The sequence below is a fragment of the Pseudoliparis swirei genome, chromosome 13 (genome assembly GCF_029220125.1).
Source record: "Pseudoliparis swirei isolate HS2019 ecotype Mariana Trench chromosome 13, NWPU_hadal_v1, whole genome shotgun sequence".
Lineage (NCBI taxonomy): Eukaryota > Metazoa > Chordata > Actinopteri > Perciformes > Liparidae > Pseudoliparis > Pseudoliparis swirei.
The window spans coordinates 4,456,764-4,475,495 of record NC_079400.1 but is presented as its reverse complement, the minus strand read 5'-3'; the positions used below and the strand labels follow the sequence as shown (position 1 = coordinate 4,475,495).

Here is an 18,732-nt window from a genome sequence, read left to right as displayed (position 1 = left end):
AGCGTGGTGGCGCTGCCGCAAAAGGCCAAGCCAGCCTGCATGGTGCGGAGCGGTGTCGGGGGACAGGAAAGAGCCGGCGATGAGCTGTGTGGTGGAGGGGTGGAGAGGGTAGGGGAGAATCTAGCTGAGGGGTGGGGGGGTGCATGTACATTGATGCATATATATGTGACTTTATAGGACCTTTAGTTAATCCGGAATGAGGAGCCAGTGCAGTGATTTGAGAATGGGGTGGTGGTCATGGTCATATTCCGGACTCCCCCAGGAGGCGCTGTTTAGATATTTGGATATATGGTGATGTTCTGGTGAGTGATCCAGTGCAGAAGTTGCAGTAGTCCAGTCTGAGGAGACAAAGGGAGACAAAGCTTCTTCTCGTCTGACAGGGTTGTTAATGGGGAGTGAGTGAGGAGATGTTTTTTAGATGATGATAGGAGGTTTGGTACAGGAATTTATGGTATGTCAAGGTCAGGGTCAAAAGGTCAAACCGAACTCCCAGATTGGTGATAGGAGAGAGACCTGACCTGACTGTCAAGGGTGAGGTGAGTTATGGATAATGTCTGAACCTGGTGTTGAGTGCCAACAAGGAGGGCTTCAGTTTTGCTGCTGACATTGACAAGGTTAGAAATAATGATTAATAATTGAAGTATTAATTTTGTTCTTCAAACTTCAAGCTCAAAGGAAGGCCAGTTGTATAGCTTATATCACCAGCATAACTGTTTTCAGCTGTGCTAACATAATTGCACAAGGGTTTTCTAATCAGACATTAGTCTTCTAAGGCGATTAGCAAACACAATGTACCATTAGAACACTGGAGTGATCGTTGATGGAATGGGCCTCTATACACCTCTGGAGATATTTCATTAGAAACCAGACGTTTCCACCTAGAATAGTCATTTACCACATTAACAATGTATAGTGTGTATTTTTGATTAATGTTATCTTTATTGAAAAAACTGTGCTTTTCTTTGAAAAATAAAGACATTTCTAAGTGACCCCAAACTTTTGAACGGTAGTGTATATACATAAACATATATACATATACACATGCACATACATATACATACACACACATACATAAATACACACACATACACCACACACATACATAAATACACACACATACATATTTACATAAAACAATAAAAAGAAAAAACTAAAATAGTCCCCATTAACCGTTACTTATGATGCATCATCAATGCTGTTACATCTGTACTTCTCCAGAGTCATGTCTTTAAATTTGTTCTTGAATATCACCAGATTTTTACTGTCCTTGTTGACATCAGTTAAAATGCAAATTCAAATGCATGTGCCCGAAATAGCACTTGATTATACAGGCCGGCAGAAGGATCAGCAGAGCACTGTCAGGGAGAAGTAAAGCGTTCTGCTGCTTGGCAGACGTGAAGGAGAAACCCACCTTCCAGACCCCCGCTTTAAACACACGCAAATATAAATAATCCCTCACTTCCCTCTTAGTGTCTGTTTAATTCAGTGCACGTGATAGGATATTACACACGCGTCTCTTCAAGAGAAGAAGACCGTAAGTCCAACATACACTCTCGAGTTCCCACTTTTTTTTCACCAGCTGATCGCTGACTCTATCTTTAGCGTTGCTGAACCGCGAGACCGAACCAAAACCGAACACATTCTGCTCGACTGTCTCTCCCTGCAGCCCCGCTCCTCCACAAACTCGTTCATTTCCATTTTCTCCGCGTCCCCCAGATGCCCTCAGACTTTCCCTGCGGTCGTGACCTTCCCTTCACACCTCGTCATCTGTTTCCAGTTTCCCTCATCAGCCCCGCCGAGTACAACCTGCCTTCTTGCCTGAGCATCAAAGTCGCACCAGACTTGTGTTTTTGCTGTTGACCTTCAGTGACCTCAAACTTAACCTGCACCTGTTTGTACCCGTCTCTGTACCGCCCGGAAAAAAGAAGAAAAAAGGGAACGAATTTTGACGCATTGTTCAGCTTTAGCTATAAATAGCTGTGCTCACAATCTGGTTTGCTCCCCTTGGTTTTAGGTTTTTAGACTTTTAAAAAAAACACTCTTCGACATAGAAAGTAATGGATTCAACTGATAGTTGAAAGTCATTTTTCAAACCGGATTATTTTTTGAATCAGGCGACTTGGGTGACTCAGACTATCAACGCTCCGGCTGCAGCCTTTGATGACCGCGCCTGATTTCTGGTGTTATTCCTCCTCCTCCCTATGTCATGTTGTCACCATCCTCAGGTTCCGGCCGTGTTTACACTCCCAGTCAACCGGACCATTAAGAATGAAGAAGGTGCACTGAGACGGCATGTTTAATGCATGGTCTGTGACCGGAAGGAGCGCCACTCAGAGTCCAGAGGTGAGAGATGGCACACTGAGTTCCAGGGCTCCGAGTCTGAACGGTGAAACATTAGCACATATATCCTCTGAGTCTTCGAGGTTAAGCAGGATGAAGAAAATAGGCCCCCTGGGTTAAAACTACAAGAATACTACACTGGGAAATTACGATTGGAGGCTTCACATATGCTTCTTTGCTTCAATAGAGTATTTTCGGAGAGGCCCAGGGCAATTTACTGTTCATTCTCACACACAATAAAAGGAGATCAAGAAAGTTGTTTTCATAAAGATGGATTAGCTTCAAACCCCTTTCCCCTGAACAGTTTTCAAACTCGTCTTTTTTTAATCTTAAGTATTGTCTTGAGTGGCATTGTAGAATACACAAAGAGCTCTGCAGGATGGAACAACCCTAAAGTAAGTTTTATATTAATCTTGGTTTTCAGAAGTAAAGATCTAATTAAGGTAATAACTGGGTATAATTATATATATATTTATGAGTACATCAGAAATAATTATTTGACGCTTCTTTCAGAACATGTTTTTGATGTATTTATCCAAAGATATTTCAAACACAAAGATACAAAGTACTTTTGGAAATACTATTACCAGCCGGATTATATTTGGCACATAGGTTGTAATTGTATATCTAATGTGACAGTGGAAATGAGTTTGTGTGTTGCTGCCAAATTAGTTCTTTAGCTAACACAATTAAACCACTCCTGCACGATATCCAGCATTACTGTAATTACTGGAGATATCAGAGGATATTTTTAATGTTTTTCATCGCCTGTATCCAGTCCCATAAATGAAAAAAATGTGATAGATTGATTGAATTGCTTCTTTGTCATCATCCGACAAGGTCATCTTTGAGGTGGTTTTCCACCAGTGCTTGGAAATATGTTATTTTGGTTTGATTGCTCCCGAGCAACCATAACATCAAGCACCTCTTTTACGCACACAAGTACAACAACTTAATAACAGTATTTATCCCACAAATTAGAGCCTCCGACCTTGAATTGACCCTCTCCGGCTCGTCAACGTAGACAGGCGTCTGAATCATGACATTTCAATTTATGGCTTTACCGAATTACCTAATTGGAAAATCAGGACAATGGAAGTTTCCATCATCAAATTAATATTACGGGGGGGTCAATGTAGCCGACCATAGAAAGGCCTTAATGCTGCCGTATTTATGGGATGCACTGCCACAGGTTAGTGAACCCAGAACTAAGTTTTCATAAGCTGCCAAACGAGAAAAAAACAGCATTTAAGATGACAATTAAGTGAGCATCAGCAGGAAGAATGTGAAACTGTGCGATCCTAACCCTCAGTATTTGTCCAAATATCAGATTTAGTCTGACTATAATTACCTTCGCATTGAAAATGCGGAAGGTTATGTTTTGATCGCTGTGTATTTATTTATTTATTTATTTATTTGTATGTGTGTGTGTTACTCGCAGAACTCAAATCGTATTAAACCGAATCGCATGAAATTTGGTGGGCTGATTGGTTATTATCCGGGGACCATTTGATTAGATTTTGGGATCAATCGGGTCAAGGTCAAGGTCATGAAAAGGTCAGACTGTTTCAGCTGCTGCTGCGGTCAGGCAGGCGCCTCCGTAGTCACGCTGCAAGAACAGAGAGACTGAGACGGAGTTTCTTTCCTCAGGCCATCAGGATTGTGAACTCCGACCTCACCAGGACCCCCACATAGACCCACACAACTGCCCCTCTTAGGCACACACACACACACACACACTTACTGTAAATATTGTGTTGTTTTTTTAAAATTGTAAATAGTGTGTACTTGTTGCCCTTGCACATTCCTGCTGAGCATTGCCACTTTCATTTCACTGCACACCCTGTGTGTGTATGTGACAAATAAAACATCTTGAATCTCTTGAATCTTGAATCTTGAAATCTTCTTTTTACCATAGCACGGTCAATTTTCATCCAATTGGCATGCAACTAATGCCAAAATGTTCATAATTCAATGCCCAATCTTGTGATATGCGAAGGAATGCGCTCTACCGAGTGCCCGTTCTAGTTCTTTAAGTTACGCTAAAGCTGCATGAAAGAATGCAACTGTTATATCTGAATTACAGTGGATACATCCGAAAGCAGTAATGCTTACGCGAGTGCTTTAGCTAACTACACTATTAACACAGAGATAGCTGCAACTGCACCCCTGGTATAGATGTAGGGTGCTAAAGCAATACATACTGAAATGTAATGTTTTAAGCTATCTGCGGGCCTTTTGTTAGCATTTCCGCCCTTGGTTGCTGCAGAATGCTATAAAATGTCATCTCATCATTTATAGCCGTGTTGTGTCTACACCGTTTCACTCTCATGTGACTGGGGTGTAGTTTGTTCATAACCTGATATTAGCTTTTTAGATTCTATTAAATATATGGTTTAACTAGAACGGGCACTCGGTAGAGCGCAAACCTTCGCATATCACAAGATTGGGCATTGAATTATGAACATTTTTGCATTAGTTGCATGCCAATTGGATAGAAATTGACTGCGCTATGGTAAAAAGAAGATTTTGACATTTTCATGACCTTGACCTTGACCTTTGACCCGATTGATCCCAAAATCTAATCAAATGGTCCCCGGATAATAACCAATCATCACACCAAATTTCATGCGATTCGGTTAAATACTTCTTGAGTTATGCGAGTAACACGCATACAAATAAATAAATAAATACACGGCGATCAAAACATAACCTTCCGCATTTTCAATGCGAAGGTGAACATCTGAAAGGTTGCGTTTGTTTGTGATGGTATTCTTGCTGAACAAAGCGTGTGAGTATCAAGAATCCCACATCTATTTTGTCAAGGGGAACCAGTGCGATGTTATTAACTTCCGAGATTGGCCTGAAAAACCTGAGGCAGGAAGGATAAAACCAACGCTCCCGCATGGAAAGGCAGGTGCTATCACTTACAGGTAATGAGACCTTTGACCCCAGACAGGACGTGTTCATCCTGTGAGTTGATTTACTTCCTGAACGCCTTGATTGGTTAATGAGTTTGTTAACATGGACAGAGACAACAGCTGATGAGAAATGTGCTCTGCAGTAATGGAACCTGCTTCTCCTCCTGTGCAGTTCAGTCGAGTCCAGTGTGTCTTCCTCCCAGAGCAACTCTCCCTGTTCCTCAGCCTCTTAACCCTCCTGTTACCTTAGGGTCAATTTGACCCCATTCAATGTTTAACCCTCCTGTTACCTTTATATTTACTGACATATTTTACCCTCGGGGTCAATTTGACCCCAGCAATTAAAACCTCCAGAAAATTATTAGAATTAATATTGTTTCCCAAGTTTAAGTGTGAGGTACTTTATGTTTGTTTGTTGACTACCTAAATAGCCCTTTAAATATATTAAAAAGTTGATATTTCTTATATGTTTGACACAGTGAAAAACAGCCTGGGGTCAAATTGACCCCAAAGAACACCGACATTAAACATTGAATGGGGTCAAATTGACCCTAAAGGTAACAGGAGGGTTAAACGGAGGTGAATTTCCACCCGGGAAGTTGCTCTGTAAGCCAGATGGCTGTTTCATGGGTTATTGCAGACGTTGCTCTCAATTAAGCTCACGACACCTCATGAAAACACAAACACTAAGTTCCACTCTTTCAAATCCAGTCCACCTCCACACCTGCTCTCGGTGGCTTCACTCAGCCCACCCCTGACCACTTGTGTTTTTTTCTTTTTTGGCATCATCTTTGACCTTTCGCAATCATTATTGATAAGCTTTGATGTTTTTGTTCGCATCTCAATTCGGACCAAACAGTGAGAATCAAGGATGGCCGAGCAGCGTTAGCATGAAGGGACACGAGGCCGTGGCACTCGTGGCTGAAGTGGAGTTTGGTTGATTCAGGCCGCAGACGTTTCCCAGCTTGATTTTACTCAGATCAAGAATGATTGAAAGTTGGTTTGCTTTAGTGTTGATGCTTGTTAATGAATGCAAGACCTCTGGTGATTTATCTGCACACTAAGCTGCTTTTTTGCATTAGTAACGCTGTTTAAAGACAGTTTATATCTCCCTAATTATTAGGTAAACACACACTATGTGTCACTGAGTGTCCTGGTTTCCTAGTTACTGCTTTTTAGTGACAGAGTGACTTCATCTGGCACGTGATACTTTACCACCCTCTAAGAACAATATATAGTAGCATAAAACCAACGTAATCCTGATCCTGAACACATCTTAGAGGCTATGCTGACCTTCAAAACGCAGAACATCGGCCATGAGTTGAGAGAAAACGGTTTTAAGGCCGGGAGACTTTGTAATAGTGTCATTTTGGGACATTTAACATGAACATGTAATTAAAGAATTCAGTTTTTGAGACCTTAATGGCAGAGAAAAACACGGTAGCTACAAAAAATTTATTCTGTTCGCTTTGATAATAACTTAACATCAAATGACCCATATTCCCAGGTTTGAAAGCTGACATGTTGATTACTCTGCTAAGCTGCCTGGTTAGCTCTTAACAGGACTAGCTTGTGTTTTCTGGTTGTGTTTTTATATATTATATGATTTATATATCTACATGACAAGTCAAAGTACAAATTTATTGCATCACCACAATAGTTGATGACTTATACGGAATACTGTGGGAAACGTGGCTCGCCTACATTTCTCTCTATAGGCTGTGTTTATTTCACCAGCTAGCTTTAACTTTGCCTTTTTATTGACAGTATAATTTAATACACCAGTGCGATGCGTCTTCGGGGCCCTCGGAACTGTTGATTACGGCGTTGTTGACAACCGCTCGAAGACTCCAGTGAAGAAGAATTTGTCTGTGACGTTGACATCCGGCATCCAGCAGCAAAAGCGCAGTTAATGAGCCGCGTCTGTAACGGCGGATGACATGCTCAACTCTGTGAACATCACACTAATTAGTTCACCTGACAGAGAATTGTTTGTTACAAAGCAGAGTTTACTATATATTAATCATGATGAATAATTGAAATTAAAATCCGATGAATTATTTTACGATCCAGCATTATAAATGGAAAGGTTACGTGGACATGAGGTATGTAAGTTATTAGAATTGACTTTTCAATCTTTACTTTCAAATGAAATGCCTTGCTTTATAGTTTGATTTGCATGTGACAAAAAGATACAACATGCCATGTGAAAAATCATATTAATTTCCCAATTACTGCTCAGACAGGCTGTTTAGCTTCAAACAGGACATGTGATGCTTTTTATTTTTTTAAATTTAGATATTGCCTAATTTAAACGTTTGTGACAAGTTGACCATATTGGAAAGATACAAATCAGAAATTACATGTTTGTCAAAATGCTTTATATGATAATAACAGGGTCAAAGAGACATTTTTTACAATTATTTTGACCAGCTGGGTTGTTCCTATGTTTTGGCTTTGTAGGACAACACGGAAGAGGCTGAGATCGTATGAGTAAACAGAAGGTCTCTGCTCTCAGATTATTTCTCTGTGTTTCCTCTCAGGTGAACATGATGGAGGAGTGTGCTACCAGAGGTAATCTCCACGCCTCCCCAACCTCAGCCCTCCGTGGCCTTAAATGGTTTCCCGATCCAACACGCTCTGAAATCTTAAAAGCGAACTTCAAAATCCATTAAGTCGCTAAGAAAAGGACTTGAAATCCACTGAACAGGTTTTCTTTGCACTCACCCCGCATCTCAAGGGTGCATTTGTGGATCTGCAGATATTAATTTTTCAGCTACTCCGCCTAAGCTATTTCTCTGCCCATATATAAATATATATTTACAAATATATGCAGACACACTTCACATTCAGCAGTCTATTGTTTTCCTTATAATAGTTTCAATGTAGTCATATTCCAACAAAGGACCTTCTAAACTGTCCTGGTGTGAAGAGAATAGGCTAAACTAATCTATTCAATTTGAAGTGTGGCACAGACTTTGGTTTTTTTGTGCCTTCAAGGCGCCGAGATTAGAGGATAATTGGGTCTGTTCTGTTTTGCTCGCTCGCTATCAGCTGAAGCTACTTCTTCTTACTCGCAGCCCGAGTCAACAACTCTGTTATGACAGACAGAAAGATGAAAAACGGCAACAATATTCAGAATACTGAAGAATCGGCAAAGTGCACTCTTTTGAGAGAGGGTGCAGACAGAAAGATAGATGAAGACGGTCTGAAATACTGTGAAAAGACGATTCTATTAGCTGCGTGGTGATGGTGATATGGACAGAGATGAAGCGGCATGAAGTGGAATCACACAATGTGACGATGTAATGCTTAAAGGACACACACTTCTCCATCCTGCATGACCTTTTGATCTTTCAAAGTATTCTGAACATTCTATACAAAAAGTTATTGACAATTATTCCTTTATTGACCCCGCCGCCACCTCACCCTGATGATGATGATGATGATGATGATGATGATGATGATGATGATGATGAACTCCAGCTCTGAGCTTTTCTTCAACCCTCGCTCTCGTTCCCTTCTCTCCTCGGAGGCTTGTTTTTTCTTTTCACCCTTTACATCTGTTCGCGTTTCAACCGGCGTCAGATTGTTGTTTCTATTCTATCGTTTATATTATATACTATTATTAACGTATTTTTTCTCTCCCTTTAATGTTTCTGTTTACTGTCACTGAGAAGAGGGATGCTCGTATGTCGACGAGTTCATCGTCAGCAGTCGGTTGTGGCTCATTGCTAGAGAAGAATAATCGCAGTGCACAGTTTAATTCCTTCTGCATTTCTTAACCAAAACATTGACTACATTAACTACATGCCACACACTTCTTGCCAAAAGTGAGAACATGATTAATCATCTCATTGTGCAGCAGAAAACTGATTTTTAATCATAGCTGACTCATTTAATATTAAATGAGGCATTTAGTTCCAGCGTGCTGCTGTCGCTGCCACTGCATACAGCCGTATTGATTTATTTTGCTTGGCGAAGCACTGTTTGCTCTTCCTGTGCTCTGTGGCGGTACATGTCCAATTCATAACTGGCATCTATATTTGAACCACTTTAACAGTCTATCACGAATGGCATGGCATTGTTAAATGAGACCCCTTAGCAGAGGAAGTCATTGTGAATGCACCCAAACTAAAATACATTGCAAACCAGCTGCTTTTATTATTATTATCTATATTTAAAGGTGACCATGTACAGTTAAAACATAAATGTCACCATTTGATGCACTGTGCTGGAGTGTAGCTTCTGCTGATTTGCATCTGTACTCCCTTGATAGACTTTACAACATAAGATTCAAGATTCAAGATTCAAGATGTTTTATTTGTCACATACACACACAGGGTGTGCAGTGAAATGAAAGTGGCAATGCTCAGCAGGAATGTGCATTGCCACAAAATTCAGAATATTTGACCCTTGATCTTTATGTAAGACATCAAACATAAATCAATAACAAACAGTATGGATAGATACACACAATGCAAAGTTACAGTAAAGCGCATTACAATTAAGAAACATACTATTTAAAAGTAAGTATTGAAAACCATTAAAATCAAGTAATAAAAACATTAAAGGGAAGTAATACACACTATTAAAAATAAGTAATACACACTATTAAAAGCAAGTAATAAAAAACATTAAAGGTAAGTAATACAACACCATCAAAAGCAAGTAATAAAAAAACTTTAAAGGTAAGTAATACACACTATTAAAAGCAAGTAATAAGACACATTAAAACAATTAAAGAATATCTTCTGTCAATTAAATGTGTTTCGGTTCATCAGTCATGTGTTGATTTTCCTTGACAAAAATTCAGAATATTTGACCCTTGATCTTAGAAATTATTTATTTTTGAATCCCACCACAGCCCCAGTGAATGTGGGACTGCTTGCTGAATGCAACTGCAGCTCAAATGCTACAAGAGAACCAAACAAGCAATGACAAAGAGGTTGAGTGAAATGTGTTGTTACCAGAAACACGGATCTGATACAAAAGCATTAGTAACTAGAATGGGCACTCGGTAGAGCGCATACCTTCGCATATCACAAGATTGGGCATTGAATTATGAACATGTTGGCATTAGTTGCATGCCAATTGGATATAAATTGACCGTGCTATGGTAAAAAGAAGATTTTGACCTTTTCATGACCTTGACCTTTGACCCGATCGATCCCAAAATCTAATCAAATGGTCCCCGGATAACAACCAATTATCCCACCAAATTTCATGCGATTCGGTTTAATACTTTTTGAGTTATGCGAGTAACACGCATACAAATAAATAAATACACGGCGATCAAAACATAACCTTCCGCATTGTCAATGCAAAGGTAATGACTTGTTTGAGCAGCACACTCCAGATATGAGGCCATTTCCCTGATTTGACATGATGTCTTTGAGGCGTGTTGAAACATGAGACCCTGTGTTAAGAGAGCAGGGCTGAGGCATCGATCTGGACATAAGATCTCACAGCACTGTCCGTCTGATAGATCTATTAATTAATCCCTTGAAAAAGAAACACAAGAGAACATCCTTCCCATCCTGTATAATATGTTTACCCATAAAACAGGTGATAGAGGAGAGGAGAGAAAATAAGAAAAGAAATGATGTGGTAGAAAAGAGACGTGGGAAGTGGGATGAGGGTCAGACTGTTTTATTGGCAGGCGTCCGGTCCAGTTACATTAAACTTGACATTTATCAACGCATCCTCGTGAACCCTCGACCATCAAAGGTCTCTTGAGACCAACGATGGTCAACAGTTCATTATACCACCATAGAGATTAAGCCCATCACTCTAAAAGAGGTCATCAAAATGCCAAGTGTGAGATAAAGCGTTGACCATTTAAGAGTTCTGCTATAAAAAAGAACCTTCTTTAATTATTTGAATCTTCTAATCTCAGATCTCCTGAACTCTTTAGCGTTCTCCATTCGTTTTGCCTGGGTTGAAGGCCAACTGTAATAAAAAGGACTGCTTCATTTCATCTCGTATTCCTCTCCTTATCCAATGTCATTAAGGCTCACGCTTCAGGAAATACAAGTGCCTCCTGGTGATGAAGAAACACATTAACGGAGCTCCAAATGGCCTCGCTGCACAGCGCCGCTTTTCTCCGTCAGCAATCCCTGTGGCTTCTTTCGAGGGATCTCACGTTGACTTTTAAATGGAGGGTTCTGCGTCCGTCTGTCTGAGCATTTTAGAAACACGATGCTTTAGCTAATATTTTAGTAAACGTATGGTGAAGGTAGCATTTCTTGGTAAACACACGTTTAAACTATGGCGTATCAAAATAAAAATCCCAATACATGGGGAAGCAGATGCATTCTGCTGAGTCAGCCTTCCTTCCAGCTCCTCGGGGCCTTTTAAACATGAGAGGGTTTTCACTGCAGCCTGTGAAGTGTCTTATTGTTTATGCGCGATGGCGCATGATGAGAACAGAGGAGATGACAAACAGGACCTAAAACAAGTTAAACATCTGCCAGTGAATGGGAAGTGAACTCTTCTGAGGCAAGTTGTGGCACACAATTAGGGAGGCGGAACCCTCGAGTTCTTCATCCAAAAGCCTGAAAAGTTGTGAATTATTAATTTCCAGTTTCCCAACTATAGTATGTCATTAGTAGATCCTTTTTCGTGCAAGCAATTCAAAGTCAAGTTAAAACACGAGTGCCACGCACGTAAGATCCTGCTTTGAATTATCCACCAGTTCTAGCTCAATTCAATTTTAAATTTTAAATTCAGTTTATTTGTTTTGCCCAATTTCACAAATTACTAATTTGTCTCGGAGTGCTTTACAATCTGAACACATAGACATCCCTGCCCCAAAACCTCGCATCGGATCAGGAAAAACTCCCAAATAACCCTTCAGGGGGAAAACAAAGGGAAGAACCCTTCAGGAGAGCAACAGAGGAGGATCCCTCTCCAGGATGGACAGAACAATAGATGTCATGTGACCAGAAGAACAGATTTAGAGTTAAAACACATTCAATGAATATGACAGAGTGTATGAATAGTTCATAGTAGGCATATTCCACGATGGAGACCTCCACGATCCATCAGGCAGATGGCGGTAGAGAGGCGGAGTGGGCGGAGTCTCACAACCAGGACCGACCCGGTTAGCGACCGCTGCACCGGAAAACGAGAGAGGGCGAGTGCAATCACTGGCACCGACAACTCACTGGCACCTCACTGGCAACTCACTGGCACCTCACTGGCACCTCAGTGGCAAGTCTGTGGCAAGTGCCACAGACTTGCATAGATAATGTATTTTTTTAGACTTACTTAAAATATGCAATACGATATTGCTGTACAATACTGCTGTACTATATTGAATATTGTTTTGCTACTACTACGTTTCACTTCGTAATATATAACACTTATATACCATGATATGTATAATGTACCCGCCTTTCTTTAATAATAAAAAATATATAATTATTTTTTTTACCATGTCATACTGTTATACCTCCATGAAATTCTCCTTTGAGGAGATGCCACTGTTAGTCTAAAGTTTAAGCACTGGCACTCAGTGACACTTGCCGGCACTTGCCATCAGTTGCCAGCAGTTGCCAGCAGTTGCCAGCAGATGCCACTACTAGTCAAAAAGTGCCACTACTAGTTAAAAAGTGCCACTACTAGTTAAAAAGTGCCACTACTAGTCAAAAAGTGCCAGCAGACGGAGGGTCGGCCGCAGTGACGAGTCTGCGACGATTTAGTGACAAGCTTCACTGAAGTGCCCGGACAGCGGAAGAAATCACTTTCATGATCACACAATGGAGGAGCTGCGGTTTAGCTAGATAGATAGATAGATAGATAGATAGATAGCTAAAATAGCTAGATACACAGATGGATATATATATATATATAGTGTCTTTTTGTAGACACTTACTTACAATATGCGATAGTGCTGTACATTACTGCTGTACTATATTTAATATTGTTTTGCTTCTACTACGTTTCACTTCGTAATATATTGTAGCGACCCTGTGAAGTGGCTGTCAATCAAAGTGTGGCACCGTGCATGCTGGTCGAGGGGGCGTGCCTGTGATTGGCGGAGTAGAGGGGAGGCGGGGTTAACCTGTCGGAAAACGGGAGTTAAGGGTGGTTGACGGGAACCGTTGTTGTTGACTTTCGACCTGCTAAGCTGAGAGGAACACGCTGTATGTGTTGGTGGATGCCCAATAAAGGGAGGATTAATAACGTCGTCCCGTCTCCGTGTCATCAGTGCCATAACGTCCGAGACGTTACAATATCATGGTATATAAGTGTAATAGATTACGAAGTGAAACGTAGTAGTAGCAAAACAATATTAAATATAGTACAGCAGTAATGTACAGCACTATCTTATTGCATATTGTCAGTAAGTGTCTACCAAAGACACTATATATATATATATATATTAGTGTCTTTTTATATATATACACACATCCATCTGTGTATCTAGCTATTTTAGCTATCTATCTATCTAGCTAAACCGCAGCTCCTCCATTTTGTGATCATGAAAGTGATTTCTTCCGCTGTCCGGGCACTTCAGTGAAGCTTGTCACTAAATCGTCGCAGACTCGTCCGACCCCCCTCCGTCTGCTGGCACTTTTTGACTAGTAGTGGCACTTTTTAACTAGTAGTGGCACTTTTTGACTAGTAGTGGCACTTTTTGACTAGTAGTGGCACTTTTTAACTAGTAGTGGCACTTTTTGACTAGTAGTGGCATCTGCTGGCAACTGCTGGCAACTGCTGGCAACTGATGGCAAGTGCCGGCAAGTGTCACTGAGTGCCAGTGCTTAAACTTTAGACTAACAGTGGCATCTCCTCAAAGGAGAATTTCATGGAGGTATAACAGTATGACATGGTAAAAAAAATAATTATATATTTTTATTATTAAAGAAAGGCGGTACATTATACATATCATGGTATATAAGTGTTATATATTACAAGTGAAACGTAGTAGTAGCAAAACAATATTCAATATAGTACAGCAGTATTGTACAGCAATATCGTATTGCATATTTTAAGTAAGTCTAAAAAAATACATTATCTATGCAAGTCTGTGGCACTTGCCACAGACTTGCCACTGAGGTGCCAGTGAGGTGCCAGTGAGTTGCCAGTGAGGTGCCAGTGAGTTGTCGCTGAGTACTGGCACCGAGCGGCACTTGCCACAGACTTGCCACTGAGGTGCCACTGAGTGCCAGCGTCGCTAGGGGGATCTCGCCCCTACTGCGGAAAACACTTCAGTCACAGCTTCTCAAGGGAGCAAGAGAGAAGGAATCCATCAAGGCCGGAGCAAGAAGGGAACATTACCTGATGACCGGAGCCTCGGCGGTTGAGGATAAATGTGTCTGTCAGTGGTTGGAAATTAGTGTTCCTTTACCTTGTGAGAAATCAAAAGTAGTTTAAGCATGGTTGACCCAAAACACTTTTTTAGAGTAACAAGTTTACAAGTATTCAACCAAGTGCTAAATACAAACAAGTCATGCAAACATTCGGCTGAATGGAGCAGAATCCCTGAGCCTTCTCTCAAGAGCGTCAGAAATAACTGCTGCCTCCTCAGTGCAAGACTGCATCCAGTTCATACGATCTCAGAGACAATCCACATTCCCAAGAAACGTCTGTTTCCTGTCCGGTCAGTGGCCGATTGGGTTTGGCCTGTCCAGGACCATAACCTTAAGTCAACGGTTCGTGACCTTTTCCCATGACCCCACAGGATCAGGTACATTTCCTAATCATAAATGGAGAGAAAACTAACCATAAAACTAGAACGGGCACTCAGTAGAGCGCATACCTTCGCATATCTCAAGATTGGGCATTGAATTATGAAAATTTTAGCATTAGTTGCATGCCAATTGGATAAAAATTGACCGCGCTATGGTAAAAATACGATTTTGACCTTTTCATGACCTTGACCTTTGACCCGATCGATCCCAAAATCTAATCAAATGGTCCCCGGATAATAACCAATCATCCCACCAAATTTCATGCGATCCGCTTTAATACTTTTTGAGTTATACGAATAACACGCATACAAATACACGGCGATCAAAACATAACCTTCCGCATTTTCAATGCGAAGGTAATAAGAGAGAACTTCTAAACACATTTTTCCTGTATATATGTATATGTACATATACATATACATATATATATATAAGTAGGCAAGTACAGGACCAGCATGCACTGGGGTGGGCCTATGTATTTTGTATTAGAGCAGGAGAGGCAGTACACAGGATTTTCTTTATGTTTTCATTTGCTTGTATTGCTAAATTAATCCAGAGAAGCACATAATGCGATGTGGACAGAGTATTTATAAATCACATGGTGCATCGGTGGCTATTTAATTTAAGTGTATTGATTATTCAGACAAATGGATAAAAGTTGTATAAATAAACAACCAAAAGAAGGCTGTGCTTACACAGAATAGACAAACGCAAAGTATTAGAGGTTTGTACAGTTAATATTTTATCAAGATGCGAGGTAACAATTTGAAACCGCATCAAATCCAATTTAGCATCTTCTTTGCAGATATTGGCTCAACGCCACCAACGAATCATCATTCCTCCATACATGGCCAACATGGCCTGACAGTCTTTGAACGGTGGATGTTGGATTATAATATTGATAAGTGCATATGTCCCACAAAAAAATTACTTTTACTACTTATTGTCCAGAATCTGGGCTAAAAGTGATTGAATATTGATAAATGGCTAAATAGATGCTTGAGCCACTATTCTTTAGTTTTTTAAATAGATTGAAATTATTGAAGCTCGCTAGAACTTGATACTGATGCTCTGCTGCCACTCGCTGGACAGTTGAGAACAGACAAAAATGCAGCGTAGTCTTTTCTCAAGCCACATTAACAAATTCCAACCTTGGTCAGAGATAAGTGCCGAAATATCTGAGATAGATGGCGGTGTAAGGAAATAAAGAAAAAGGCCGCCTCGCACCTCATTTTGTTCAGATTTAAATAACAATGATTAAGTGTCTAGAAATAAACTGTCAGTCTGAAAAACTATGGATTATAATGAAAGATTTCTAACAATTACTGCTTTGAAGTCTTCACTCGTTCCTGTACTTCGTGTCTCCCAACTTTAAATTGTTTTGAACACAAACAAAGGCAGACAACAATAAATGACCAAACTACAAATGACTCTTTTAACCAAATTTATTAGCAACAAAAAGAGAATCAGACAAGAAAAACTTCCAGATCTAAATTCACTTCTTGGCAGCTTCCTCCTCGGCAGCGAAGATCTTGATCATCTCTTCCTTTTTGGCCAAGATACGCTCTTCTCTGCGTTTGCGGGCCTCCCTTGTCTTGGAGCGACGAGCCTCAGCCTGGTCACTGTTTGGGTGAAAGAAGGTGGAAGTAGATTATTTGACTGCAACATGCGAGCTCATGGAAAAGTGTCATTTTACATGGAAACTTCTAGAAAGAGCTAAATGAATTTTTTTTAAACACCAAAAAATATATAAAGACACAAAAGAGCAACTTACGATAACAGCTTCTTGCGAGCCTTATCTGCCTTCAGCTTGTGGATGTGCTCCATCAGGATGCGTTTGTTTTTGAAGACATTACCCTTGGCCCTCAGGTAGAGACTGTGGTACCTGTAGACAACGGAAAAGAAATACCTCAGAAAAAGCAAGAAGCCTATTCCTGAAGTAGGAGTTCAAACCACAGTTGCTTATTCAGCAGCAATGAGCGCTTAACATTCACACTTACATGTGCCTGTCAATTTTCTTGGACTCCCTGTAGCGACGAAGGAGACGACGCAGGATTCTCATGCGACGCATCCATAATAACTTCTCTGGCATGCGAGCATTGGCTGTACCCTTTCTCTTACCTGGGCACGAGGAAATATATTAGTTATCATGAAATCTATAAAACGGCAGTATATCAAATCTTCATATCAAAACAACTGAAATTGGCAGGATTCCAGTTTACAATGTCATGCTTTTTCTAAAGTATAAATTCATAGGACATTACCCACCATAACCCATGTGACGTCCCTTGCGGCGTGCCAACGTGTTCTTGCGGCAGCGAGCACGGGAATGAACCGTCACAGGCTTTCTGATGATCAGTCCATCCTTCACCAGTTTTCGGATCTGCTGGCCTGTGGTACAAATACAACGCAATAAAGATGCTGGCCCTATGAAGCTCTCACCACACACATCTACACACGCTTATGAATGGAACGTAAACTCACGAGAATTTGCGTTGGCAATCTCATTGGTCTCGTTTGGGTCCAACCACACCTTCTTCTTTCCACAGCGGAGGACGCTGGACGCCAAGCGCTTCTGGAGCCTAAACATGCAGGGATATTAGTTGTGCGGGAAATCATATACATACAACACAGAGGGGGCTAGGAGTATATCTATGAATTTTAAACGCTTTAAAAAGTCATCTCATTTGCTGACTTTTAGATCAATTTGTTCTTGTATTGACTGAAATGATCAATCCAGAGAATATATTATCTTGTTTGTTTTTTTAAACATGAAAACAAAGTGTTCATTTAATAGCTCGATATATTTCTTTGACCTTGTTACTGCTCGGCCAAGTGAGCTTTTAAATTAGCACCGTTCTAAACCTGGATTTCAAATAGGACACACAAATAATCAACTCTTAAATCGAAGTAAAACACTTCTACTGTAAATATTTGCTGTTGAATGAACATGAACTGCCAATTGCTCTTTGCCACCTGGCGTTTTACAAACAATCCTACCCTCCTCTTCACCCGCGTCAGTGTGATTATGAAATAATGTCTCATCTGACCCTTTAAAAGGTTATGCTCAACTACTAGAACCATTTTTTAATAGGTTTATTTTCTGGATTAAGTAGATATTGACTATAGCGAACAAACAGGTTCAAACTGGTTTGATAAAAAAAAAAAAAAAAAAAAGTGCAAATGTAATACTCGTATTTAGTGCGATAGCAGATGGCAAACTGGTGACTGCTTAACAGGTGTGCCTTATGTATATTATTAATGCGAGAAACAAGAACTAAAATGAGAGTGGATGCTATTAATAAATACGAGGCGTTTAACCAAATGGAAAGCGCGAGGACCCGCTAGCACGCTACCGAGGAAAATAGCACCCATCCAACATGTGTTGTACTATAATAGCATGTGCACTTAATTCCACTAACATTATTGATCAGCTAGTTCGAATAATATCAACATAGGCGCTAAATACTTGCGCGGATGCAAGCTAACTAGCCGCCGAGGATCTGTGGCGTTTCAGGAACATGGCGGACATATATTGGTTCTTTTGGCCAAGTTAGCACATGTAGGCCCCATGCTAACGCTACATGCTTTTAGGTAGAAATAAGCCACTTTACTCATCGACAAACAGAAGTCAAGTCGAGCTACTTGTCTTAAATAACTATTCCAACCAGCCTATTATATGTGTACTTTGAATAAAAACACATATCTAAAAGCCGATTGTGCTGCTCACCTCATGGCTGCTGCTAGCTTGGCAGAAACGAAGGAAATAG

The 18,732-nt window shown here is 40.5% G+C and overlaps 1 protein-coding gene across 3 annotated transcripts; it reads right to left on the bottom strand.

The window, feature by feature from the left end:
• Positions 1 to 16,389: 16,389 nt before the first annotated feature.
• Positions 16,390 to 18,712, bottom strand: LOC130203472 (60S ribosomal protein L19-like). 3 transcript variants are annotated; one of them, XM_056429660.1, is made up of 6 exons: positions 18,693 to 18,712; positions 17,447 to 17,544; positions 17,231 to 17,353; positions 16,963 to 17,083; positions 16,737 to 16,847; positions 16,390 to 16,584 (listed from the first exon to the last, which is right to left on the bottom strand). In XM_056429660.1, the coding sequence occupies exons 1-6, from the start codon at positions 18,695 to 18,697 to the stop codon at positions 16,458 to 16,460; spliced, it is 585 nt and encodes a 194-aa protein (XP_056285635.1). In that variant the 5' UTR covers positions 18,698 to 18,712; the 3' UTR covers positions 16,390 to 16,457. The 3 variants fall into 3 exon arrangements, with proteins under 3 accessions (XP_056285635.1, XP_056285636.1, XP_056285634.1); XM_056429661.1 differs by lacking the exon at positions 18,693 to 18,712 and adding an exon at positions 18,385 to 18,401; XM_056429659.1 differs by lacking the exon at positions 18,693 to 18,712 and having other exon boundaries at positions 17,447 to 17,552.
• Positions 18,713 to 18,732: the final 20 nt, after the last annotated feature.

Bases quoted from the DNA above. Each gene is read 5' to 3' on its own strand.
- LOC130203472 (XM_056429659.1), bottom strand. From the start codon at position 17,552: ATGTTTAGGCTCCAGAAGCGCTTGGCGTCCAGCGTCCTCCGCTGTGGA. The intron at 16,848-16,962 runs GTAAGTGTGAAT...CGTTGTCTACAG, and splicing joins AAGAAAATTGACAGGCACAT to GTACCACAGTCTCTACCTGA. The intron at 16,585-16,736 runs GTAAGTTGCTCT...TCACCCAAACAG, and splicing joins GCTCGCAAGAAGCTGTTATC to TGACCAGGCTGAGGCTCGTC.